General features: G+C 38.5%; 1 protein-coding gene across 4 annotated transcripts in view; it reads right to left on the reverse strand.

Annotated features, from left to right (window-relative positions):
* Nucleotides 1-478: 478 nt before the first annotated feature.
* Nucleotides 479-26,751, reverse strand: part of CTTNBP2 (cortactin binding protein 2) — a 168,473-nt gene continuing 142,200 nt past the window's right edge. For 3 of the 4 annotated variants that reach the window (XM_024249230.3, XM_054558804.2, XM_054558805.2), the window contains 9 exons: nt 25,072-25,224; nt 24,716-24,903; nt 17,904-18,082; nt 14,870-15,075; nt 14,365-14,550; nt 10,884-10,947; nt 9,310-9,442; nt 7,826-7,927; nt 479-1,599 (listed from right to left, as the gene is read on the reverse strand). In XM_024249230.3, coding sequence (XP_024104998.2) covers nt 1,354-1,599; nt 7,826-7,927; nt 9,310-9,442; nt 10,884-10,947; nt 14,365-14,550; nt 14,870-15,075; nt 17,904-18,082; nt 24,716-24,903; nt 25,072-25,224 — 1,457 coding nt within the window. In that variant the 3' untranslated portion in view covers nt 479-1,353. 4 annotated transcript variants of the gene reach the window in all.

Below are 26,751 nucleotides of genomic sequence, written 5' to 3' on the forward strand. Positions count from 1 at the left end.
TGTGAGCAGGAAAAAAAAACACGTTAGAGCCACCTGAATCTAGATATGATCTATGATTTTGAGAGCATTCAGTTTTGTTCTCAAGATTAGTGACATAATCTTTACTATATATTGTTATTTTTAAGGTATGTGCAGTTTTGTAACAGCAATACAATGCAGGTATGTATACTTCATTGTAAATAACCATTCTGGTGAAAAAAAGGCTTTCAATGACTTTAGACAAGTAAATGATTCTTGGTACAAAATCATACTTCTTTGGTATTTATGAAAAAAAAGGAAGGTGTTTTAACTCTGAGCACCCAATTCCTGGTGCTCCATTTAAGTATTTAAGATGTTTCTAATAGGGTTGAGTCTTGCTGTGAACAGCTAGTGAAATACTAATATGGGAGGGCAGGTTTTATGAGCATTACTAAATTGAACACAAATTATCTGTTGCAGAGACTACAAAGAGCTATAGATAAAAAGTACAGCAAAATGATTTCACGAAATCAATATTTTATTCAGTGTCAAAGCATCTTAACTCAGTTGTATAAGTAATTTTGTCTGTAATTTTAGAAGTAACATTTGTAGAAAATATCAATATTATCAGTTGTGTTACTAGAAATAATATTGAAGGAGTTAATTCTGAATTTATTCATTTATGCAGTTATTTATATCCACTTAGGTACAAAACTTTTGTAAGAAAGATAACACTTTTATTGCATTATAATTTCATATTTTACAGGAGTCATAATGCAAACTTATAAGCATAAATATATACATGATGCTACCAAATGGCAATGTAACCACTAAGAGATTTAAAACATAAAACTAGAATTTAACAAGCAAAATACTTAATATGGCTTTTAATGGAAAATAACTGTTTAAAAATGATTTGTTATTGCCCCATTCTAGTCATTCCCCATCAAGTGAACATAAAATTAGGATCTCTATTTAAAATGGTACAAGTTATCTAAGCCAAAGTTATACACATTTTGTAGCATGTATGCAGTATGATTTGTGGACTTCCTTAAATATACATACATATATACATATATACAGATATACAGTACACAGTTCTGTTTTAATACCCCTGAACATCTTGATTAAAACTATTACAATTTTTCTATTATAAAACTACTTGAAAAGTTGGCATAACTTCCTGGTATTGAAGTTCAATCCTACAGAATTAAAAAAAGCAACAAAATGTTGGTTATAAATACATTCTTTACAAAAAAAAATGAATAGTGGTCCCGCACTCATAATTTATATTACAGTGAAAACATTTTATCAATTTAAAGGTATTTATATCTTGTTGTCCTTGGTTTCTGTGTGAAATAGAGGAAGTTAATAATGAGAATATTGTAGGCAGGCCTATTTGTTAGGTTTTTCTAGGTGTTCATTTTTGTGTAAGTTCCAATTATCTTCTTTTGAATTGTTGTTGATTTCTATTTGCCTTGTATTACTGCTGCTGCTGCTTCTTTTGGTGTTCTGGGAACACTGGGTGACTTTACTTCTAGGAACAGGAAGAAAAGATTTAACTCTTGAAACACCCAACTCAGTCTTTGATTTACTGTTGCTGCATTCAGTAGTTTGATGGCTGCTGAGAGGACTGACCTCCTGTAAGAGACGAGAAACCACACAAGTTTATCACATTTGCCATTGTCACAAACTTATGAGCCCTACCCCTGCCTCCTCTTTGAGCAAATGTACAGGAGTTTCTCTCTAAAACTATAGGTTCTTGTGAAAAATCAAAAGAAAATGGAGAGGAGAAGCTGAGTAATTAATTTCCTATAGACTTACTGCATGATTTTCATTAATCCCTGTCTGGTTTTACAAAATTCCTAAATACAGGAGTCAGTGAATCAAGTGCTAAGGCGTCGATCTCCTTACCAACAGAAACTTCACAAAATTACAGTCATGAGGAAATCACCAAATTGGAGTAGTCCAATTTGTAGGTAGCTGTACAAACTATGTCACCTTGGGTAAGTCACCTAACTTTTCTGCTTTCTACTTTCAAGTCTTAAAAGTGAACTATTACTCAATAATCAAACAATCTGGGGGCATATAGGAGAAAACATAAGAGAAACATTCCTTCCCTAGCAGAACCTACATTCATCTATGGTTAGGCCACTCAAGATCTTCCATACTTGGAAGCTGCATGTTCTCATTTCTCTAGTGTTTCAGAACTCCTATGATTACCTGGTCAATGTCTCTCATTTTGCCCATGCAGAATCTGAAAGCTTGGATAGGTCAGATGATTTGCTCACAGTGAACGGAGTGATGAAGCTGGGACAAGATCTCAGGTCTCCCAACTTTCACTCAAGGTGTTTTCCCTATATTGCATTAAATTCTGCAAACTAACAAACATGACATGACTCCTACTAAGTGAGCTACTCTGAATGCCTCTGAAGGAGTTGACCTTGATAACTTCTCCTTTTCAAAAGTAATAATGCACCCAACAGCAATATAACCATTAAAAGATTTAAAACAAAACTAAAATTTAACAGGAAAAATCTGGCTTCATCTGGCAGTTGCATTCTCCTGGGTATCGTCTTATATGACATTGGAATCACTTGGGGGAGCTTTAACAGTCATTGGCTGGGCCCTATTACCAGAGAGTCATATTTAATAGTTCTGGGGTGTGGCATGGACATACGATTTTAAAAAATCTTGTGGCCAAAGAACACCTAGCTTAACTCCTACAATATCCTTTTTCTCCACTGAGCAATTAAATCAGGGGTCCCCAACCCACAGGCTGTGGACCAGTCCATGGCCTATTAAGAACTGGGCAGCACAGCAGGAGGTGAGCGGGGGCGAGCCAGCATTACCACCTGAGCTCTGCCTCCTGTCAGATCAGCAGCATTAGATTCTCATAGTAGCACAAACCCTCTTGTGAATTGTGCAAGTGAGGGGTCTAGGTTGCCCAGTCCTTGCGAGAATCTAATGCCTGACGATCTGAGGTGGAACAGTTTCATCCGGAAACTACCCAGGTCCGTGGAAAAACTGTCTTCCACGAAACCAGTCTCCGGTGCCAAAACGGCTGGGGACTGCTGTCCTAAATGGTAGCATTTTTCTTAGCCTTCTATAAGTCACACATTGATAATCTTTCCCTTCAGAGTATTTCAATCTCTAAGTATTTCCCAAAGTTCTTTCTTTAGCCCTCATTTATCTCCTGCATTTCCACCCCACTAATTCATTCACCTATATGTCTAGCCACACTTCAAATTCTTTCTAAAACTGTATTTATTGCATTTCCTCAATACTACTCATTTCTAAAGCCTTTCTGCTTGGCTCATTACTGGCTAATGCTGCTCTCCCAGTGAATTTAGCAGGAAATCCTCAGTTATCTTTAGCAGCTGCCTCTCTCTTTCCTCACCAACCTAATCCAATGCTACCCACAAAATGGGCAGAGAATTAATTATGGCTGTGTTGGTGTGAATAGGAAGGTAAAAAGGATAAGTCCTCACTAACTGCACAGAACAAGTCCCAACCTTTAAAGCATGTCACTAAAGTTCTTTTAAAGTTTGGCTCCAATCCCCTATTTTTCCTTTACTTCCCTGTTAAAGCCCAACACAACATGTCCATTAAACTACCCCTACATCACCGCAGTGAAATCTCTTGGTGTCAGATTTTCAGACTCAGCTAATCTTAAGTGGAACAGCAATGTAACTCTAATATATACTTGGCTAGAGGTTTGGGAAAATATAAAAACACTGAAACAACAAATATGTAATGGAGAATAAAGAGGGGACAAATCTGGGATCCAGGCCACCTGCATTTACAGGGAAAGGAAAGAGAAGTCTAGACTGCAAGAAGCTAGCTTAGAAAGGCAAGAGCTTCCTGACAAAACGAAAAACAGATGGGCTCGGTTTTAACTACGTCCAAGGAAGCCTGGAAAAAGGCTGAGCTACATCTGGTGAGGGAACACAACCTAGTCCATCCTTGTCACCTCCATGTGTAGTTGATGGTATGTTAAAGGTGAATCTGCTTAGTATGTTCTGCTTTTGTTTTGTAAAGATGCTTATGCTGTCAATTTTCCAGAAAGAAAATGAGAAGTTACATTTCTTGTCATGAGTTGGACGGTGATAGTCACAACTGTAAAAACAGTGCAGGTACCATGATCCAATCTCATTTCTCCTAACAAGAAATTATTGTTAAGTCTGCAAAATGGGACTTGGTCATGGGCCTACTAAGACCAATTACAACTTGTAATTTGGTCTAAAACACCAGCAACTCAACACATACATAGTATTCAGAAAACATGAAATATGGCATTATAATAAGGATAACAGCTAGTTGCTATACAGAATCCGGTGGTGAGGGGAGTTGTTTAATTTTGCCATTATTGTCAAATCCACAGAGTTAATGCCATGGCCCAGAGGAAGGAAAGGAGACATACACTGTTCTAGTCTGTTTCTGTACCTGCAACATGATGGTGAGGGGGAGTGTACCTTCATGGTCTGAGGCAGGAAATGTCCACATGAAATAAAGTACTGAGAAGTATCCAGAACAACTAAAAACATGTAGTTTGGTCAGTCCCTGGAAGTGTGAGGCTAGAATGGAAGGAGTTAGGATGAGAACATGGAGAATCACTTGGGCTTAGTGTGAGCCACAGCAATTCAAGGCCAGGAGTGCAAGAATAGAGCAGGTGACCGATGCGCAGCATCCTGCCTGAAAAGTGCTCCTGACACCCTGGAAGTCAAGCCTAGGAGGCAGCGGAGTTTAGGAGCAGGAGAGTTACAGGTGTTTAATGCTTCCTGGGCTAAAACCCCTAAATTATCAGTATTAAATGTATAATGTTTACTATCCATGTTGCCGTGCATGTTAAACTCAAAGAAAAACTAATTTGTGTAGAAAGGCACTGACCTAAAGTAAGTTTTATTTAGCCTTAAAGAAAAGAATTGGTAAATCAGAGCAATTCATTCAATACACAGCATCTACTAGAAGCTAAGAAGATACTATAATTCCTCTAGATGGGAAAGTTGCGGGCAGGAGGAAAAGAACAACATGTAGGGAAGGTGGCATTGGGGGTGAGTCTTTAAAGAGGCACAGGACTGTGACAGGTGAAGAGAGAAGGTTCTATGGGGAGGAGTACAGAGGGAAGTAGTAAATTACATGTAAAAAAGGAACATGTAAAAAGCTACATGAAGGCATCTCAATCCCTCTAAAGATATATTTGGAAAGAAAGAAATGGGTGGAAAATGAAGATGACAGATCAGGGCTATGTTTTAGAGCAGTGGGTCTCAACCCTGGCTGCATGTAAGAATCACCAGGGAGCTTTAAAAAACCCATTGTCCAGGCTTCCCCTCAGACCAAGACCAGAGTCCAGGCCCTGAGGTTAAAAAAAAAAAAAAAGAAACCTCAAGTGGATTTCATCATGCAACCAAAGATGTGAACTTGTCCTTTCAGAGGATTAGTTTGGATTTACATAAAAGGAAAACATTTATTAGCATTTGTTTTTCCTGTTGATTTAAATATGTATAGTTGTTTTTAATTCAGAAGGCCTGCTAAATGCCACTTGATTAGTAAACCCAATTACGCTCCCTTACTGTTAGAGCAGTGAGGAGTTATATTGTTGCAAATAATAAAGATAACTTACTCATTTTTGTTTTCCAACAGATAATGATGGTGGCAGGGCTCCTCTCCAATGGAGGCATTGCCAGCCTTCTGGCCATGAAGGAGAAAGTGATTTCAACTAACCCAGGGAACTCTTACCTCTAAATGGAGATACTTCCTGATAACAGAAGAAACTGGGCATCTAACCCAGAAATACCAGCTGAGTAGGAGAAGAGAAAAGGCATCAGCCAGTCAAAGTTTCAGAAGGCTGCCAACAGTAAGTACCACTTTGCCCTCTGCTGGCAGCTTCTGAGAAAAACATCATCTAGCTCTTGGGGAAGAGTCCCTCCAAATAAGTGTCTTCAGTGGGCAAAGGGAGAGAAAACTAGGAGGCAGCAGTCCTAATCCCCACATCAAACTGCACATTTAAACAATAACATAGTTTTTTTTTCTTTGTATAAGAGCCCAGATAGTATAAAATGACTCGTTTTAAAAAATATCTTTTAAACAAAGCTGCCCAGAACTTTGACTTTCAGTACTACTTTTTTTTTTTTGTGGACAGTACCTTATTTTAGCAACTCAATATGGTCATGTCACAGAGAAATAGGGGTATGACTATTTCTTCATTAGACATTTAAACAGCAGCCATTCTCTATTTTTACACAAGAAAGTGATCTGGGCTTATGGGGAAGGTGGCTCACTGTTCCTCTTGCTAAGATCCTCCTGGCCCCTTCCACTGATGATGTTCCACGAGGAATCCTAAATTCTCGGGTCCTAGAGACTGGCGTCCAGTCAAGCATAGCTCAGAGCAAGCCATAAATACAGGAGGAGTGAGTTGAGGCTTTAAAGATGGCAAAGGGATGGGCCCTAGACTGTTTTCCAACCAGAACGCTCAGTGCTGACTCCAGGTCACCTCCTTAGGTCATCCTCCAAATTTTGCTGGGCTTCTAATTGTTCCCAATTGAACAAAAAAAGGCAGACATTATGATAGAGTGAGCTTGAAAGCCATGCTTTTCTTCACAGGACATCATGTTAAATTTTTTGTATTAGAGCTCCCAGCCGTGTAAATTCCCACTCCCATACCTGCTCTCCCAATGCATGCAGCTCACATAGTTCCACATGTAATAGCCAGGATCAAAACCTAATGAAGCAGTGAGGGAGCGGGGCTGTGGGGCCCAGTGCTGCTAGGTGATCAGATAAGGCTTAATAACTTAATAGTCTCACCATGCTTACTTTATAATCCTGCTCTCTGTGCCCCACCTTCCCACCCACACACACGTCTTTGTAAGCCACCTTGGGAGTAGATGAGAACAGGATGTGAATGGCAATCAATCAACATGGTTTGGTGAACAAACCATATATTACAAAGTGCTTCTGTGAAGTCTGCATCCTCACAACGCAACTAATGAGTGAGACATTTCTCATTGTTTCTGCTCACCCAGGAATACCATGCTGTGCCAGCTCTTGCCATTTATTAACCAACTGATAATGGTGCAGTGCTGTAGTCATGGAAGCTATTTCAAAAGGTTAAGGAAGTCTACTGGAATCCTGGTTCTTCTAGTTGCCATTCAGACTTATTTTTAAAGTCTCACTGAAATGTAATGCATGTTATGGAAAGTCAGGATGAAATAAAATTGACATTTTTTTTTTTGCAATGTATAAGACCTTTATGTTATCACTCAGTGCTTTGCTTTGTTATAATTAACTCTAATTTTCTAAAATGCAGGAAACCTTAGGAACAACCAAGATAGTACCCCCCGCATCCACAATTTTGTTTTCTGTGATCTGGAAATACACAATTCATAAAGTTGCAGGCCATTCTAAATAGCATGATGAAATCTTGCACCATCCTACTCTGTTCTGCCCAGGATGTGAATCAACTTGTTCATTTTGTCTACATTACCCACCCACTGGCCACTTAATAGCCCTCTAGGTTATCAGATTGAAGGAATATAGTGTATATAAACTTTGGTACTATCTTAGATTTCAGGCATCACCTGAGGATAAGGCAGAACTACTATATTTCTAGTTTTGTCATACAAAATGAAAAAAAATGGAGATCTCAACAGACACCCAAAATTTTGGAATCAAATCGAAGGGAAAAAAGTAATGCTTTTCTATGTCATTTTTTCCAAAATATTCTATAAGCACTCTTTCTAAAAACTAATGAACACTTCTTAGCTTTGGTTTAAAAAAATAACTCTGTGATTCACACTGAAAGATGATTTGTGAAGTCAATTCCATAGCAATCATCCTTTGTTCACTTTGGGGAGAAAGGGACACTTACCTTTTGTGACACTGGCATTCTCAGATTATTAATAGTTGCTGAAAGTACAGGGTTGTTTCCAGAACTATCAAACATCCTTAAATCATCCCTGGAATCAGCAATCTAGAAAATACAGAATTTGCCCAGTCATGTCTCCACAGTCACACTGTGCATACTCAAGGCACAGCTAAATGGTGGAGAAATCACAGCAGAAGTGTTACTCTTATCCTCTTCCCTGCCCCTCAAGTCCTGAAATGTTCACATGAAAGACCTGAAGTCTTTATGTAAAACTGACAGCAAATGCATGAGAAACATCCTCTAAGGAAAAAATCCCTTTAAAAAGTCAAAAGAAGACCAGAAGAACTCTCTAGGGGAAAAAAAAGTCACTTTGCAAGTAAAGAAAGGATATAAAATTTGCAAGATTTTAATCATTACCTTACTTTTCCAGTGGATATATATTTTGTTTCCAACAAAGTTAAATAAGAGTGAATTCTACTTTGTCGTAGATATTACGACGATGCAAATAATACAGTTGAGTGTCTCAGGGGAAGCTGAAAGTTACAACCACTCAAAAGGCATCTATCAAGGCAGTTCGGTGAAACCTGCTGCAGATACCAGAGTGCCAAAACAGGTTGAACTTGATGCTGTCCATGTTTTCTTTGAGATTTCAGGTCACTGGTTTCCATATTTGGTCTCAAATTTCACAGCTTAAAGATTATGATGATATGCATTATACAAGCTAATTCTTTTTCTCATTTGCAAAGAAAGTTGTTGTTCGGTCTATAACATAAGTCTGCTGTGATGCTTGTTATAATTTTCTTACTGATAGATGACTGATATGCCAAATTTAGGAATGTGGAAAGGAAAAAGATCTGAGGAAACTCAAATTTAGGCTTATATAAGAAGCTGCCCAGGCTGGGTGCAGTGGCTCACGCTTGTAATCCCAGCATTTTGGGAGGCTGAGGCGGGTAGATCACCTGAGGTCAGGAGTTCAAGACCAGCCTGGCCAACATGGCGAAACCTCGTCTCTACTAAAAAGTCCAAAAATTAGCCAGGCATTGTGGGGGACACACCTGTAATCCCAGCTACTCGGGAGCCTAAGGCAGGGAGAACTGCTTGAACCCAGGAGGCGGAGCTTGCAGTGAGCCAAGATCCCGCCGCTGCACTCCAGTCTGGGCAACAAGAGCAAAACTCCGTCTCCAAAAAAAAAAAAAAAAAATGCTGCCCAAATGAATTGATGTGACTTGTACTAATGCAATTAACATACAATTTTAACTTCAGGTCTCAGAGGAGTTTGGAAAAGCAGGCTTCACAAAGTAGAGCTCCTTTATTGTATAAATGATATTTCGGAAGAAACGGCCTTTCTAAGCAAGGTGAGGGATGGTTTGATTTGGAGCATTAACCATGCTATTCAATAAGGAATTTCTTTCAGGGAATTGTGGTCCCCCAAAAGTCTCCCAGCTGTTGAGTAGAGCCATTCAATGCCCCCCATTTGTACTGCTCACCTTGCTGATATCAGACTCAGACTTGCTGGAGCACATGCTCTGAAGTTCCTTGACAAGATCTGCTTCGTCATCCGAACCCAGAGAGAGTCTCTGATCCAAATTCAACGTCAGTGATAGATCATTCTCTAAAGACCTAACACAAAGTTCAGAAAAACGTTTTTCAAAGTGAGAACAATTCCCAATTTGGAAATCTAGACACTGTACCTTTTTTGGGATTTGGTGTGGGGTAGGGAAAATGTTTTTAATATCCTTTAAAGTATTTCATAAATGTCATTTAATGCAAGAAATTTCCACAGGATTTTGATAACTCCTACTCAAAATTCTTCAGAGGATAAAATTTTGTTTCACAAAGAACTTCACTTTGATGTACAATATTCCAGGCTCCTTACTCTTGCCATTTCTTGTCTCCCAGGCCAGATAGGATGCTAAACACTGTGGCATAGGGGACAATGTGATAAAACGGGACAAACACGGATTTCAAACTTGGCTCTATTGCTAGCTAGTAATATGGCCATGCACCAGGTTTTCTTAACACTTCAGTTCCTGGGTTCCCTTTTCTGTAAATAACTCTTATGTGTACATCCTAGGGTTGCCGGAAAAATGATACAGGCTGTTGCAGGTCATGGATCTAGCTGTGGTCCTGGCAGAAAATAGCATGCCATGCAGTTTCCTTCATCTCCCTTCTCTCTCTTCACCCTCCCCTCTTCTGTAATGCTGCAAACCAGTGGACATGATCCTAAATGTTACCTGCCAAGTGACAGGGCACACAATTTATTGGGCCATCATGGGGACCTATTTACAAACTGCCTAAACATTTCTATTCTATAATTGTCCAAATCATCCTTTATACCTCGATATTTGTATGCTGAAATAGTCTATTTCTTAGGAACAATATAAGAAATTATCACTGTAAATTTATAGCACTTAAAAATCACGCCTGTAATCCCAGCACTTTGGGAGGCCAAGGCAGATGGATCACAAGGTCAGGAGTTTGAGACCAGCCAGGCCAAGATGGTGAAACCCTGTCTCTACTAAAAATACAAAAATTAGCCAGGCACGGTGGCAGGCACCTGTAATCCCAGCCACACAAGAGGCTGAGGCAGGAGAATCGCTTGAACCTGGAGGCAGAGGTTGCGGTGAACTGAGATCACGCCACTGCACTCTAGCCTGGGCAAGAGAGCAAGGCTCTGTCTCCAAAAAAAAAAAAAAAAGTCATACTGTTTCTGTAAATCTGTGGAAAAGTCATCTAATGACTGTCTAAAAGTTCACAAATGCATAAACAGAATTTGATCAAACGAAACCTATAATATTTCTAACCTTATTCAACAAATTATAAGCAAAATAGTCTTCATATTGCATTATATTAATCTTAAGGAACAGTTTAGATGTTATCCAAAGACACCATTAGATTTCAGTTTAATATCAGCATTTGAATGACATATATAACTTTTTTTAAAACCATATTAACATAGTAGTCATTCAAATAATTGAGAACATGGAACATTTAAAATAGTAATTGAAGTTACTTGATTTATCTTTGTTTGCTGTGAGTTAAATTTGAAAGGGGAGCTTACTTTTGTTTTGACAGAGAAGCACTCCTGTTACAATTCAGCTGTGATACAGTCTTATTTTTCATACCTGTTAAAAAAAGAGAACCATTTTCAACAGATCATTATCCCTGTGCCTCTTGAATTTTCAATAGATCATTATCCCCGTGCCTCTTGAATTCTGTATTTAAAAGAAACAGACTGTGGACTTTGCAGTACTTTCATACTGTTCTTGGATTAGTATCCAGGATTTGAGGAGATTTTCCCCAGGACAGAGACTCTGGGCATAGCCTCCTGCAGAGGCACTGTGGGAAAGTCAAGGAATAGCCAACTCCCTCGAGCACATTTTGATGGAACTCGGTACAACTAACACTACCTGAAGCTCAAGTCAAGAATCCTGCATTTCGCTTTTATGGATGGCCGTTCTTCTCTTTAGTCAAGTCCCTAGTTCCTTAGGCCCTTGTTCTCAAAGGACCAAAAGAAGATTTTAATACCTGCCTTTTGATGATGGTAATCACCCTTTCTCTACCTTTGTGTGCATTCTAACACTACTATGTAATCAAGTATAGTTTTTGATATGTGGCATTAGCCATGCACTTGTAGAAATTTAACTTTTAACAGCTTTTGCATTATACAGAAAAGAAAATGTGAACAGGGTATAAAAACTCATAGAACTTAAAAAATGCTGAAAATCATATAAATGTTTTTTAAACTGCAGATTATGACATAGTTAAAAAAGAGAAAATAGTCTATTTCTTGCTGGAGGTATACTGATGCATATCAGTTATATATACACACAAATGCAGAGGCTTGTGTGTACAGATCATGGTGTAAAATATTTTAGACTCAATGTTATGAATGCATTAAAACAGTTGCTTTTGAGTGAATTCTAAAAATATTGTTGTCAACACAAATTTTCTCTAAAGAATGTTTTTGAAAAGTAAATATATCCTCATTAAAAGCAGATCAAAGAAAATTACTGTCGAGTTTCTTTAATAATACTTCTGTCATTATTGTCCAAAGCACTGACTAGTGGCTTCTACTAATTACTACATAGTGCACAGCCTTGGGCTCTGCCCTAAAAGCCTGGGATCTGACATCATTGGCCTTTCTGTTTTAGGTCAGGAAAGAAATGGGCTGTCTCTTTATCAAATTTGATAAGCTTCCATAGTGATCTGCATGCAAAAGGATTCCTGTGTTGGTTTTTTTTTTTTTTTTTTTTTTTTTAACAAAAACCAAAGTCACCCCAACCATTGTAATAATCATATATACAGTGTAATTATTGGAAAAATTTACCATTATAAAAATAACGAGAGGCATGTCAGTCATGGTTTCTAACCCAACTACTGACTCATGAATTATATACTTTGTAAAGTTAACTTTTAGAAATTTCCTTGTTGAAGTCAGTGTAAACTCTTGTAGGATAGTTTTATTCTGTCCAAGAAGTTCATGCTTCAAAGAGTATAACATTTGATATCAAATAGTTCTAAAACTAAAATTATTAAAAATACAAATAATTTCAAGTCTATTCATCTTTTTTTACATTTAGCATAATATAGTTTTCTGATCCAGACTCTTCCATGATACTGCTTTAAATTCATATTAATTTTATTGATTCTGTTTGTCTACTCTAAAGCATATACCAACAATTAAGTTAGCTCAAAAAGTTGGTCTTAAGCTTTATAGAGATTCTAATAAACTTAGAAATGACGCAGTGAAGAGCCTCAATGGGTGTCCAGTTATCTGAGTACCCATAGATCATTGCATGTCTAACAAGATTAGGGTGTCATGGACTACAGAAAATAGCACTGGGCTTGCAAGAAACAATTACAGAACCGTATATTTCCAGGAGAGGTGACTTGGAGCAGGTGCCCAAGGATTTCTGAACCTCAGTTTTGTTCTCTGTAAATGGAGATCATTATCATTGTCTTGGAGCTTTCTTGCATACTGAAAGGACTAACAGCAATGAAAGGTATAATCCTTGCTACAGAAAGTCATCTGGGGGTCTATACTAAATTAGTGGGCTGGAGTCTAGTGATTCTTACTCCCTAAATCAAACACTCTGACAACTTTGGGAAGTAATAACAAGCTCTTAAGATCAAAACAGTATCTTATTATCAATATAAAATACTGATCTTTTTAAAAGTATAAGAAAATTCATTTTATTCAGTAAATTTTCATTCAGTCACTTAAAAAGGGGTCACAATTTGCTATCATGCACTTAGGGTAATTGGGGAACCCTAGCATATATTGATAGGATTAAAAAAACATTAAATTTTTATTAAAATTAACAAAATACAAACTTAAAAATGAAAACATACTCAACTAAAAGCAACTTTTTTATATTTTTTAAATATAAGATTTTAAGCACCTCATTTAGAAACCCCACTGCTATAAAGTTGGCATAAAATTTCACAAAACAAATACTTTGAGAGGGGAGGTAAATGAATGACATAATCTGAAGTCCACAGTGCACATGAGGTGGAAATTTCATTTTTATTCCAATTTGGATTTGTTTTGGAAAGGACATTTATAATTTATATAATAGCTGATTATCCTATTATCAGTGCCAAAAGGAATAGGTCTAACACCAGAAGACACACATGTGTTACATCTTCTTTGTTAGAATGAAAGCTTACATATTTTTCACTTGATGTCCCATCATATGAAATCTGTCCAATTTATTAGAATATAAACTCGATGAAGGCAGGAATTTTTTTTTTTTTTTTGAGAGAGAGTCTTGCTCTGTCACTCAGCCTGGAGTGCAGTGGCGTCATCTCGGCTCACTGCAACCTCTGTTTCGCAGGTCCAAGCAATTCTCATGCCTCAGCCTCCTGAGTTGCTGGGATTACAAGCATGCGCCACCATGCCCAGCTAATTTTTGTATTTTTGGTAGAGACAGGGTTTCACCTTCCTGACCTCAAGCTATCCACTCACCTTGGCCTCTCTCAGTTCTGGGATTATAGGTGTGAGCCACCATGCCTGGCTGGAATATATATATATTTTTACAACTCTATTTCCAGTGCTTAGACTAAAACCCAGCACATGGTACATGTCATACATAAGAAAGAAATGTGTACACCTGATTCACCTGGAAAGGCCTTAAATGGGTATCAAATATGTCTCTACACATATTTTTTTAATGTAAGATTAACTTAGGAGTGACATAATAGGAGAGAAATATGCCAATGATTTTATTATTCAATAATGCAATGATTATACAAATTGTGGACACCAAGAGAAACAAATTAATAAATGACCATTAACAAGTTAAAGATTAATTTTGGAATTCTGGTTTGAAAGTGGTATTTTTCAGGTATATTTTTGGAAATGTATATTTTTGGAAATGTACCTACTATATAGTTTATTCCATGAAAATGTGCATTGAAATACTTAAACTTTGTTTTGCCAAATGTATAGTGATAAAAATGAAAGCATATTTGCTTTCAGACACTGGATCAGGTATGTCCACCTCCTTGAAGGCAGCATGCCTACCCCCGCCCTTTACCTTCAGTGCTTAGGTCTGGCTTATTCCAGGTGGGTAAAGAGAAGCGGCCAGACTTCCTGCGAGGACTGGTGTTCACCTTTCTCCAGGCACCACTCTCTCCTTTCTTCTTGTTACAACTGTTATAACTGGAAACTATGGATAAAGGGAAACTTCCTCCTTTGAAATCAGCTGTATGCTGGTCTAGCTCTGAAACAACACAAATCACAGCAAGGATAATGCAGTTTCACTGATTAAAGCAAAATACATTTCCGTTTCTCAAAGATATGGACTGTTCAAAATAATGCATTTATTTAATATCCAAGCTAGGGTTTTGTGAACCAGCACAAACTTTACTTGGAGGTCTAGAATTCAAACATTAACCAGTAATTAAAATCACAGTTCTGAAACACTGCTATAAAATGTATATTTTTCTAATTACAAAGAGAGAAAGCTCTCTAAAAACAACTTTTAAAAGGTATTTCATAAGGGTGTGAATTTCCTCTCCTCTCTGCAGAAACCCACATACCTGCTCTGGGGAGGGGACAGCCATGCAGTACAGCTTTATTTAGCAAGATGCTGAGAGCAGCTTTGATCACAGCCTGCTGTCCTTGGCTAGGGTGTCTTTTAGCAGTTGTCTGCCCAAAGCCAGGTTGTCTTTTCACAGAGGCTCTTGACAATATTGCTTCTTGAACTCTGGGTGCGATGACGCCATTCCACAGCTTAGACATCCACCTAGCAGGAGAGGGGCCGATTCATCCTTTAGGAGCAGGCTTCTCAATAATTATACACAATTCTATGAAAGGACAGTTTGAAGACTATGGGGAAAAAACGTTAAGTGTTTCTATAGATATGCTAACCTTTCCCAGGTAGTTTTCAAATAAGTGAAATTACCCAATACAAAAGTGTTTGAATCTGCCTCAAAAATACAATGTATTTCAAATGAAACTGATTGTTTACATGTCTCTCTCAGTGTAGAATCAATGCTTGAGTGCTGAGTGAATGAATGCATGAATAAATACATTGAAAGGATGGTAAATTTAAAGACTGAAGAAATCTGGAAAAAAGATTTCCTAGAAGTCCATGTCTAAATAGCTTCAACTTCTTTGTTACATCTCCTTAATAAGGTGCATATGCATTGTATTTTAATATTTCTGAAATTGGGATACTTTTTTTTTTTTTTTTTGAGATAGTTTCGCTGTGTCACCCAGGCTGGAGTGCCAAGGCACAATCTCAGCTCACTGCAACCTCTGCCTCTTGGGTTCAAGCGATTCTCGTGCCTCTGCCTTCCAAGTAGCTGGGATTACAGGCGTGTGACAACAGGCCTGGCTAATTTTTGTACTTTTAGTAGAGATGGGGTTTTCATCATGTTGGCCAGGCTAGTCTCGAACTCCTGACCTCAAGTGATCTGCCTGCCTTGTCCTCCCAAAGTGCTGGGATTGCAGGCATGAGCCACTGCGCCCAGCCTGGGATGTAAAATCACTGGCAAATTAAATCTGCCTGTCCCAAGGCAAGGGCTCCCTGGTGCGTGTGGGTGGGCTCAGTTCTATAGGGAGGATGGGGGTCAACCAGCTATCGCCTCAGGTGGACTGTTTGCATTAATAGCCAAAAACAGTGGGACTTCAGCCCAAATTTGCAGCACTCAATGCCAATTAAAATTCCATCAAAAAAAGATTATGCTCTGTTGCAGTATTAAAAAACACTTATATGATTAAAGGCTATAGAAACAAACCACATCTCCCAGGTTAGGAATGTTTTCAAAGCTATTAGACATTGCATAAAACTTTCAAGAATGATCAAAAACTATGATCCATCTGTTTTAAGTTTCTCAATGTCTAGTGCTACACAATCGGGGGAAAAATAAAAGTACGATAGGGGACACAGACAAAATTCTGGTATTCTACAGCATGAATCAAAATTATGCAGTTATTTCTAAAAGTGCTAAAGTATAAATATGATAAGCTGTGGACTGAAAAAAAAAATCAACTCCTTAACTTAGCCATTGGTAGACAATTCTCGGCGGCATTTCTGCCCATCTGGTGTCAGGTTTTGTTCTGAACTATCTTTTCAGTCTTGGAAGACAGAGATAAATGTCTCCTTCAGGAGCAGAGGGCAGAATTGTTTCCTGACCAGGATAATAAAAATAACATCTTCCAGGGCCAAGGGTCGACAGAGTTGCAGCATCCCTCTTTAGAAACCTTGGAGGGATGGGAAGGGGGGAGTTCCACAGCTGTGAGGCAAATCCAGCATCCACATGGGCTACTATGTATCACCCCATGGGGCTCCAGGGATAAAGGGAATCTATGTAAAAGTGAAGCTCAGGCTGCCTGCTGTGTTGTGGGTGATGAAGTGCTGTGTCCCTAACTCAGCATCCTGAACCATGGCAGGCTAACTTGGTAGCTTGCAAACAGGGTAAAAATCTTGGAACCTCCATAATTCTTGACAAAGACTATATTCCATATAGGAGAGGTCAAAAATGATTCCTAAGAATCTTGAGACTCTGGATGTAAAAAAGACTTTAATTTAATTGACATAATAATGAAGAAAGTGGTAATTATATCAATAAGTGTATTTATTTTGTAGCAAAATTCTAAATGTATATTTAATATAGTACTTCTTTCCCACCAATTAGCTGTTATAAAAATGGTGGTTTGTCTTACAATAGAGAAAATATACATATACTTTTTAGACACAGGGTCTTGCTCTATCACTCAGGCTGGAATTCGGTGGCTTAATCAAAGCTCACTGCAGTCTTGACCTCCTGGGCTCAATTGATCCTCCTGCCTCAGCCTCCCAACTCAATAGCTAGGACTACAGGTGCATGCCACTATGCCTGGCTAATTTTTTTTTTAAATAGAGATGGGGTCTCACTACGTTGCCTGGGCTGATCTTTAACTCCTGGCCTCAAGTGATCCTCCCCTCTCAACTTCCCAAAGTGATGGGATTACAGGCATGAACCACCACTTCCAGCTAAGATATTATTTCTATCCTCTGCTTTCCAAAATAGACTTCTGCCCATGACACCAGAAACTACAGAATGAAATCTGCTTGCTGGTCACAGAACCATTACTAAACCGGATGGTAACAAATTTTTTCTCATTTCAATTTTCTCCTGATTTTCTATTTCATTAACCTTATTGTATATATGTCTGTTCTTATAAGATGCTTCAAAGGAAAACACAGCAAGTACTGAACATATGTCTCAAGGGAAAGCTTTTCAATTCATTAACAGAATGCAGGTTTTTTGGAGGGTGTGCATATAATACTTGATGAAACTTCTTATGTGATACCTCACTCAGGAGACTCTGCATAACAAGCCAAACATAACTTGGATGAGAGTTTTCTAATAGAGGAAAAATCTAGCTCTCAGCAAAAATGCAGCTGCCCTAGGAAGCACACAGTAGGCAAGCTGTGGCCATCCTCTGAAAGAGCAGAGAGAACTGGCACTCCGTGTCAGTGACAGGAGGTGGCGCAAGGCAGCTTGGTCAGCATTCTCACCCTCAAACATCTGAATTGGCCATGTCTCTATTACAAGCAGAAAGATAAGGAAAAATGGCACTTACTTCACTGTCACTTGGGCATGCCCAGGAACTACAGGACAAGACAGGAAATATTTTGGTCCAAGAAGTGCTTCAGGCGTGCCCAAGCGGGCCAGGCAGGAGTTAAGCTGACGCCAGACGGACAGAGCCCAGTCGACAATCTTGCACACAGGATCGCAGGGGGAGGGCGCCTGACCTTTGAACTGGAGAGACAGGGAGGTGGAACCCAGGGGCTTGGTTTAGAACATTTTGTTTTTAGAAGCCCAAAATAAAAAATACAAAACTTTTAAATCAAAATTGAAAAGTAGCTGAATCTTATTTAACTGTACTTGGGATGGCTGAAGGAGGGATAATAACACATACTATAGTTGTGCAAACGTGTTAGTGTGATAAGCATTTTTCTCCTTAAATTCTCACCATGAGCCTGAGTTAGGCATTTTTACCCCGTTTTACATATCAGGAGCCTGAGGCAGGAAGAAAAAATAACCTGCCCAAGGTCCCACAGCTAATAGTGGCAAAGCCAGGGCTAGAGTCTATTTATATTTTTTATTAAGGTATAATTGACAAAAATTATATATATTTGTGGTATATATCATGATGTTTTGATGTATGCATTGTGAAATTATTAAATTAAGCTGATGAACATATCCATCCCTTCACATACTTATTTTTATTTAAGATCTACTCTCAGGAATCTGCAAGTATACATTAACTACATAGGGCTTATCTTCAATAGAAAAATAGGATACAGCATCTTGCTGAAATAATAAAGGAGTCATTTATCACATTTAAAATGAATTCAGTAATCACTATTAAGCTAAAGAACTTCCTCTTCTTCCTCAGGCTTAACATTTCTGAAGCTCTCTGTTTAAGCTTCACTTTCTATGGTCAGCCAGGGCTGAAAGAACAGGCTTAGCTTTGTGGGCAGCTGACAGAGGGAGAGGGTTCTCCCCAGCTGCCTCATCAAGACCACATGTAGAGGAAGGGAGAAGGAGGGCAGAGCTCTCATTGTAACTCGGTCCCCAGGGAAACGTTACTTTTTCCTGGGAGGACTGAATTATTCTCTTAATGACTGTCTAATAAACTGCTTCTAAAGCTCAGACTGTTAGACATCGTAATGGAATTACATTTCACAGTACCCAAAGGCAGAATGTAATCTGTCTTTCCTAAGGACCTGAACAAACAGGAAGGGTGTCCACCTCTCTCCAAAGTGCAGATGTTGTTTATATGAAATTTCTCCTTTTGCAAGTTGGCTGTATTATGAGAAAAGTGCTTATCGGACAGTACATTAAAAACTGGTGTTTCATTAAAAGGACTATCCAATAAATAGACTTTCTAGTAACTACATGTTTTTATTTCCTTCCCTAGAGATATATTCCTTCAGTGTTAATGGATAATTTTGCATAGAGGTGTGTATGCCTACTATGTATTCTATGCCTATTTGTTATTGCTGCTAAGAAGGAAAAATCCATGTAAGTTAGTGTACTCATGAAATACAGAGGAAACAAAAGAAAAGGTGTGAAAAGCTAATGAAGAGCAAGTGGTCAGTTCTGGTGCGGTTTGATGGAGTGGAGAAAGCCACCCACCAGATACTGCAATTGCCTTTTTTTTTTTTCTTTTGAATTTTACCAGCTGGAAAAATGAGAAAATTGAGCCAGGCCCTTTATCTTTCAGATCCCTTCCAGACTGGCAGTCTTGAAGTACAGACAGACACAAGCTGCTAAGGTAATTCAAAAGAAGAACTGACTAAACACAGCATGGCCAGGAAAGACAAATAGATGAGGTGGGGACTTCAGCTGGGTCTCTCACAGGATGTCCAGGACATGGGATTGGTGAGGGGAGGTGGGAAGAGTGTCCCAAATATGGAAGAGGGAAGGAACTGCGGAGGAGCGGTCAAAATGGATGCTGATGTTTGCAAATAACAAAAGGGATGAATAAATGACAGGCTTCTACAAGTAAACAATCTATGTAACTGTTACTAATTCAAGGTGCTGGATCTGATCCCCCACCTAGCATGTCCCCTGAACGAATGACTTCAAGGCCACATAGTTGTCCCTGAGTTTTCCACATGCCAACCTCCTCCTCCCTAGGCCTGAGATGTGTTGCAAGTGCTGCTCCTTCTGCCCAGACCCCCTGCCTCCCTATTCTCAGCAAACTCTTCTTCCTTTAGATAACAAATTAGCCTGACCTGCAAATCCTTCAGTGTGACCCACAGGTAGAGACGCCTCCACCCCAAATTCCTAAAATAAGTACTCTTCCCCACTTCAGCCCGGGTTTCTATAATGGTACCTTACCTGTTTCTTTCACAGCACATATTAGCCACCTGTTTAATTAGCATGATTTGAGTGTTGTACCCATGAAGTCGGACAGAATCAGAACTGGGAACACAGAGTTTAATCTGATGTTATTTATCAGATTTGTGGCCCTGCCACTCAAGAAGAGACAAGGCTTAAATAGCTGAATCCTGTCCAGTGGTAAAATAGCATGGGTAAAGGTTACAGATTCAAACACAAGCTGAGAACTAGGTAATGTGTAAACTGAATCTACCCTACTTGGAAGGCATGGACTTAGACGCTTGTACACAGTGACTATTAGTGGGACTCTACTGGTTTTTTTCCTGTTATTGAGGAAAGCGTAAGGCCAGATCGCAAGTCCTCAACAAGCCTGGCTGATGCACAGACTTGGCCAGCCAAGAAAATAACCCTAAATTTTCATGGAAAGAGAATCCAGGTTTCTTGAGATGGAAAAAATGTGGGGGGATGGGGACAGGGGGTATATTTTTATCTTCATTAATATTCAGAATTAAATATAATCAAACATTATTTTTTGGGTTAGGATGAAAGAATCACATATTGGGTATTTTTAAATACTTGAAATGTTTACAGGAATTTCATATATTAGAATAGCTTCATGTCCAGTTTAAACTGGTGACTGAGTTTAGGGTTGTGGTCTTAAGAAGGGGTAAGAGAACTTTATTAAGTTTACGTACATGGTACAAGGCTATTAAGAGAACATTTGAGCCACAATTTATAAATTTAATTTTCTGGTTTTATAAGAGTTAATTAAGTACTTGGGAAGATTTGTCAGACAGCAGAAGTTCTTAAAAAAAGAAATAAAATATATTAAAGTTTAAAGACCAAACTATTTAAAGAAATGTAATTAAGCTATGAGTCCCTTCAAAGGTGATTGTTAAATTTTGCTAGATTTATACATAGAAAGATAAAGCTTATACAATTAACTTAAAAGCCTGAGGGAAAGCCGGGCATTTGGATGTACAACTCTAACACACTGAATACATTTTTTAAAATAGCACTTGAATAATGCCTCCTGAATAAAAACTGTCCTCCAAGGTCCCAAATCCTACACAGATAGTTTCTTTCTGAAGGCCTGTCTTTCCATGAGAACACTAGCTCTCTGAGGGTGAGAGGACCCCCGTCTTGTCCCACAGTCCCCAGGCCAGGGGCAAATGTTTACAGAATAACCAGCTAACACTGTTCTGATGCACTTATCACACTGTAGTTTTGATGATCAGTTGCCATGGCTATATGTCCTTTCAATCTTAGCAATGGATCTTCCTTGGTGTGCCACAAAGTGAGGATTTGGAAAAAGCTATGACTGACTGACGGGAAGAACAGGCTGAGAAGTTCTAAGTCTAGATGACTGATAATGAAAAAGGAAGTCGGCGGGGGAAGCCCGGAGTTAGGTTTGGGGACAGGACATGTTGAGTTTGTTATGTGTGCAGTGTCAGATGGACTGCATTATATAGATCTGTAGCTGATTACATGAACTTAACACAAAATAGAGGGGTACGCAGACAAAGGAGAAAGCTGGATCAATTTTTAAACATGAATTCTGGAAGAAACATTACTTACATATATGTATATATAGTCCTTCACCAGGTCTTACAAAAAGTAAGTGTTCAAAAAAGTTTTTTTAACTTAATAAGAATGACATTAAATATTTCGTATTCTGGGTAAGTGATGAGATGCTGTATCTGGATTTGTAGTATGTTCACCTGGTATTAATAGTAATGAAAAACAATTTTATTTTCCTAAAAGTAAGGTCTCAGATAAAATGCTAACGTCACCAAAATGTACAGAGCTCTTTCAGCATACATTTTCCCAAAATTTAAAATGTGCACATTTTAAATAACACCATATAACACACATGACCTAAAGGGAGTAATTCTTTTTAGAATTATATTTTATTCATAAAAATCAAATCCTTTTTTGGTGGTATGGAGGGTTCACACAAAAATAAATATTTATTTACTTTTAGGAGAAATATCCCTTGATTAGAAGTCAGGCACAGGGCCAGGCACGGTGGCTCACGCCTGTAATCCCAGCACTTTGGGAGGCCGAGGCAGGTGGATCATGAGGTCAGGAGATTGAGACCATCCTGGCTAACATGGTGAAACCCCATCTCTACTGAAAATACAAAAAATTAGCTGGGCATGGTGGTGGGCGCCTGTAGTCCCAGCTACTCGGGAGGCTGAGGCAGGAGAATGGCGTGAACCCAGGAGGCGGAGCTTGCAGTGAGCCGAGATCACACCACTGCACTCCAGCCTGGGCGACAGAGCAAGACTCCGTCTCAAAAAAAAAAAAAAAAAAAAAGGCAGGCACAGAAACTGACTTTGTATTTTACAAGAAAGAAGATTCACATAAATCTTTGCTTTACCAAGTAATTACGATATTAAGACAGGGGACAATTGTGAACACTGGTATGTCCTACATGAAGGAAATAATTTGGCCAAGGAAAAACAAAAAAATGATTCTGTGATACCAGCAGCTCTATTAAATTGATATCACTGTACTATATGAGGTTTTGGGATCTGTTACAATTTTCCTTCTCTTCAAAAGAGGAATGATCATTATATAACTCTTTCGTATTTTTAAGCAACAATTCTGAGATCATGTATTATATAATTAATGAAGTTTAGTATTTCCTACTAAAAAGGGTATAATTGTTTTTTATTAAATACCAGTACAAAGCCTAGTATTGTCCTGAAAGGTCGATTTTCTTGTATCTCTCCAGGGAACTAGAAGAAGAAATTGTGATCAATTGGCAGTGTGCTTTAAGTGCCCACAAAGATTAGGTTCTGTGATATTACAATATTTCTGATGCTTTGCAGGACTCATCCATTCCCTTGTACACACACCCCAGGGGCTGTTTTATTAACCTACTTGAAGTGCTTATTGGTATAGGAAAGGCATTTCCTTTTTTCCAGTTTCTATTCTTTGCAGCACAGCCCACTCTCAAATGCAATGGAAAAGAGAGTGAACCTGAAGCTTGGAACTTTCCTTTCAAAATAAGTTAAAACAATTTTATCAGAGAGCTAGGGGGAGAGGGGTATACTTTACCTGAAATAGTGCCAATCCTACATAATAAAACTGGTATCTTTTCTGATTATTTATGTGAATTATCTTTGGCAATGAGATTTAAATATTGACAGTGATAAAGTTAATGCCAGTATCGGTAATTTGAAAAGCTACAGACCTATGACTGTCTTTACCTCACCATTTGTGCTTCTTGTTGAGATCATACAGTGTGGCTAGGCTTTGGCCAAAAGCATATATTTATGACCAACTAACTCATTTAAATATAACATGGGGTAGATTTCTCTCATTAAATTCAGAATTTCAGATATTAATTCTAATTACCAGTGGCAGACACTGTTCAATGAATTCCCAAAAGCCATTCTCACCCCACACTTCTGCCCGCCACCATCTCCCCTGCCCCAGCACAAATGCATGCACTACTCTAATACAATAGACACAGAAATTTGTTCAAGCACTTGGTGGAGAGCTTCAATCTTGGAAAAGCAGGTTTGGCCATGGTCTGGGATGAAACCAGTTTTAGTTAATGAAACATTAAAGAGAAGTCTTATGTTTCTGGAAAAGTGCTTTCCTCCCTGATAAGGAGGAGACTGAGGAAGCCGAAGCTCTCTATCCTTCGCTGCAGCCTGCTTTTTGCCCTTGAACATGTTTTCACAAGGGCACAGTGTCTGCAGCCTTGTGGGCACACTGCAGTCTTGAGGGGAGGGTCAACAGACTCCCCTGGACCTGGGACCTGAGACGTTGGACACCTACCACAGACATCTGGTTATGTGAGGGGGAAAATCCTCTTTCTGTGAAGCAGCTAGCAATTGGGGTGTTATTAGCAGCTTAAAATCCTGCAATAATGCAATGACAATACTGTCCTCTAAATGTGGCCCATTGTGCAGGATTAAATGAGAAAATCTTACTCAATCAAACTCTATTATTTCTAATCTACCTTGACACTCAGCTACTGGCCCAATTTAAAAATATTAAATAATGATGTGTTTGGTCAGCTCTCAATTATTTTTATCATTTGGGAGAATATAGAATATTTATTTTGTTATTCTGTGAAAGTCACTAAAAGTTATTATTACTCTTGAAAATGTGTCAAAAGGTATAGAATTCCACTTTTTCATGTGGCTTAATATTTACCATAGCGTAGTATAACAGGCCTATTGCAAAATGTGCCCACAGGGGTGTATGTTTTGAAGGCTCCAAGAAAGATGTAAGTTTTCCTTAAGAAGAGTGATTAATTTTCTAACCAAGCTTTCTACAGCATTTAGAACTTGGTGAGATTCCTTGATAGCCACGGTGAAACTAATTTGCTTTTTCTTGTAGTTAATGTAGTGCAGAAATTGTTATGGGTTTCACATTCATTATGTTTTTTGGCCCCTAAATGTCAAAAAACTGTACTTGCCCAAGGCTGCATAGTTAGTAAGAGGTGGAACTCAAGTCGAGATCTCCTGACAGCTAAAACCCCTGCTCTTCTGGCAATAGGCTGCAGTTGCTGTTTGTTACCTTATTCACAACTTTCCTTCGTAAGAACCTCTGCAGCAGTCCCTGCATGGGCTCGCCATCCCACCGCAGCTGCACCCAGCGGAAATGCTGCTGCACCAGCAAGTCGGAGCCCTGGAGACAGGCCTTGGCAATGGTTCCCATCAGAAAGCAGTTCTCATGAAAGTAATAACATTCGGATATTCCATTTCCTGAAACAAACCAAAAAGCAATGGCCCATCCTCAGTGAGTTATGTTATGGGACAGATTCAAATTAAAATAATGTAAAGAACATGAAGTATAACTGGTACTCTGGGAAACGGAAAGATTAGAATATTATGGAAGCTTGCTTCTCAGCATGGTCCCTCTATTAGCATTACCTTTTTGGAAAGTGCAGGGGCTTTCAGTGCTGCGATTTTCAAGAGGTGCCAAAAAGTCCCTCAATAACTCAGACAGTGAAGATTTTTCCAAATTTTCTAAAATGATAATGATTTTCTTCTTACTGGGAGATTGTTTCACTGGGATCAGACAAGCTATAATAAAAAAGGAAATTCAGTGATTCAAGCTTTTGACAAACATTTATACAAATTGGCAAAACTAAAAAAGTCTGAAGTTATAAAGCATTAGCAAAGATGTGGTATAATGGGAATGTTCTTAAATTGCTTGGGGAGTGAACAACTCTGGAAAACTGTTCGGTATTATTTGATATGTTTGAACACACTCACAATGATCCAACATTCCTTGTTCTATAACAAGTCTCAAATGGAATCAACCCAATGTCCATCAACAATAGAATAAATGAATAAATAAGAGTATGTTCATACAACAAATAGAAAGTGAACAAATGACAACTTTCACAACATGGAAGACTCACAAACAATATATTAAGAAGCAAATCACAAAAGATTATATACGACGTGATTTCATCATGTAAAGTTCAAAACAGGCAACACTAAATCTGTAATTTAGGGATTCATACACAGGGAGTAAAACTATAAAGAAAAGCTAAGAAATGATTATCATGAAAGAGTAGTGGTTACTTCCAAAGGGAAGGGTTTGCGATAAGGGGGACGGACCACACAGTCACATTCTGAGAGCTGAGAATATTTTATTTCTTGGCCTAGTCAGTGGTTACATGGTTATTTTATTTTAAATTATTAATTAATCTGTAAACATAAGTAGTACGTATTTTAGTATATCTATTTCATAATACAAAAGGTTAAAAGCCCTTAAATGACCTTTAAATTATGCATATGTAAAATGTTCATAAAATTATGTAGACAGGGCCAGGCACGGTGGCTCATGCTGGTAATCCCAGCACTTTGGGAGGCCAAGGTGGGTAGATCACTTGAGGCCAGCCTGGGCAACATGGTGAAACCCTGCCTGTACAAAAAATACAAAAAATTAGACAGATATGGTAGCAGGCGCCTGTATTCCCAGCTACTTGGGAGGCTGAGGTGAGAGGATCACCTGAGCCCAGGAGGCTGAGGCTACAGTGAGCTGTGATTGTGCCACTGCACTGCCGCCTGGGCAACAGAGCAAGACTCTGTCTCGAAAACAAAAAAATAATAATGTAGACAGGGCCTCAGAGAGATAAGTAAATCCCTCTTTCCACTTTCCAGATCTCGGAGAGGCTGAAGTAATTTGCGGTCTCAGAAACAATGGTAAGGGAGGAGTAAAATCCAGGACTTCCAACTCATATTTTCCCATTCCTTTCACTCAGGATGGGAAGGGCTGACTTTGTATCAACCCAAAATGAAAGCTGGAAAAGTAAATGAAAAATTAATATCATATATAGGAAATGAATAAGGGCACAACACATACTTAAAACAGTACCTGGCACCTACTAAGCAAAAACTAGTAATATTTTAGTTAAAATGTATTATATATGGCACTTCCCATATACAAATCAATTATAAAATAAAATCACTTTAGTTTCTTGAAGATTCTAAGATGCCACAGTTTTAGTCAAATTAACCTTGAAAAGAGACCATTTTAGGATACTTGAGAGTAACATTACCAAATAGTCTACTTTTTACAAATATTCATGATAGTATATT

This window comes from Pongo abelii, chromosome 6, assembly GCF_028885655.2.
Source record: "Pongo abelii isolate AG06213 chromosome 6, NHGRI_mPonAbe1-v2.0_pri, whole genome shotgun sequence".
Classification (NCBI taxonomy): Eukaryota; Metazoa; Chordata; class Mammalia; order Primates; family Hominidae; genus Pongo; species Pongo abelii.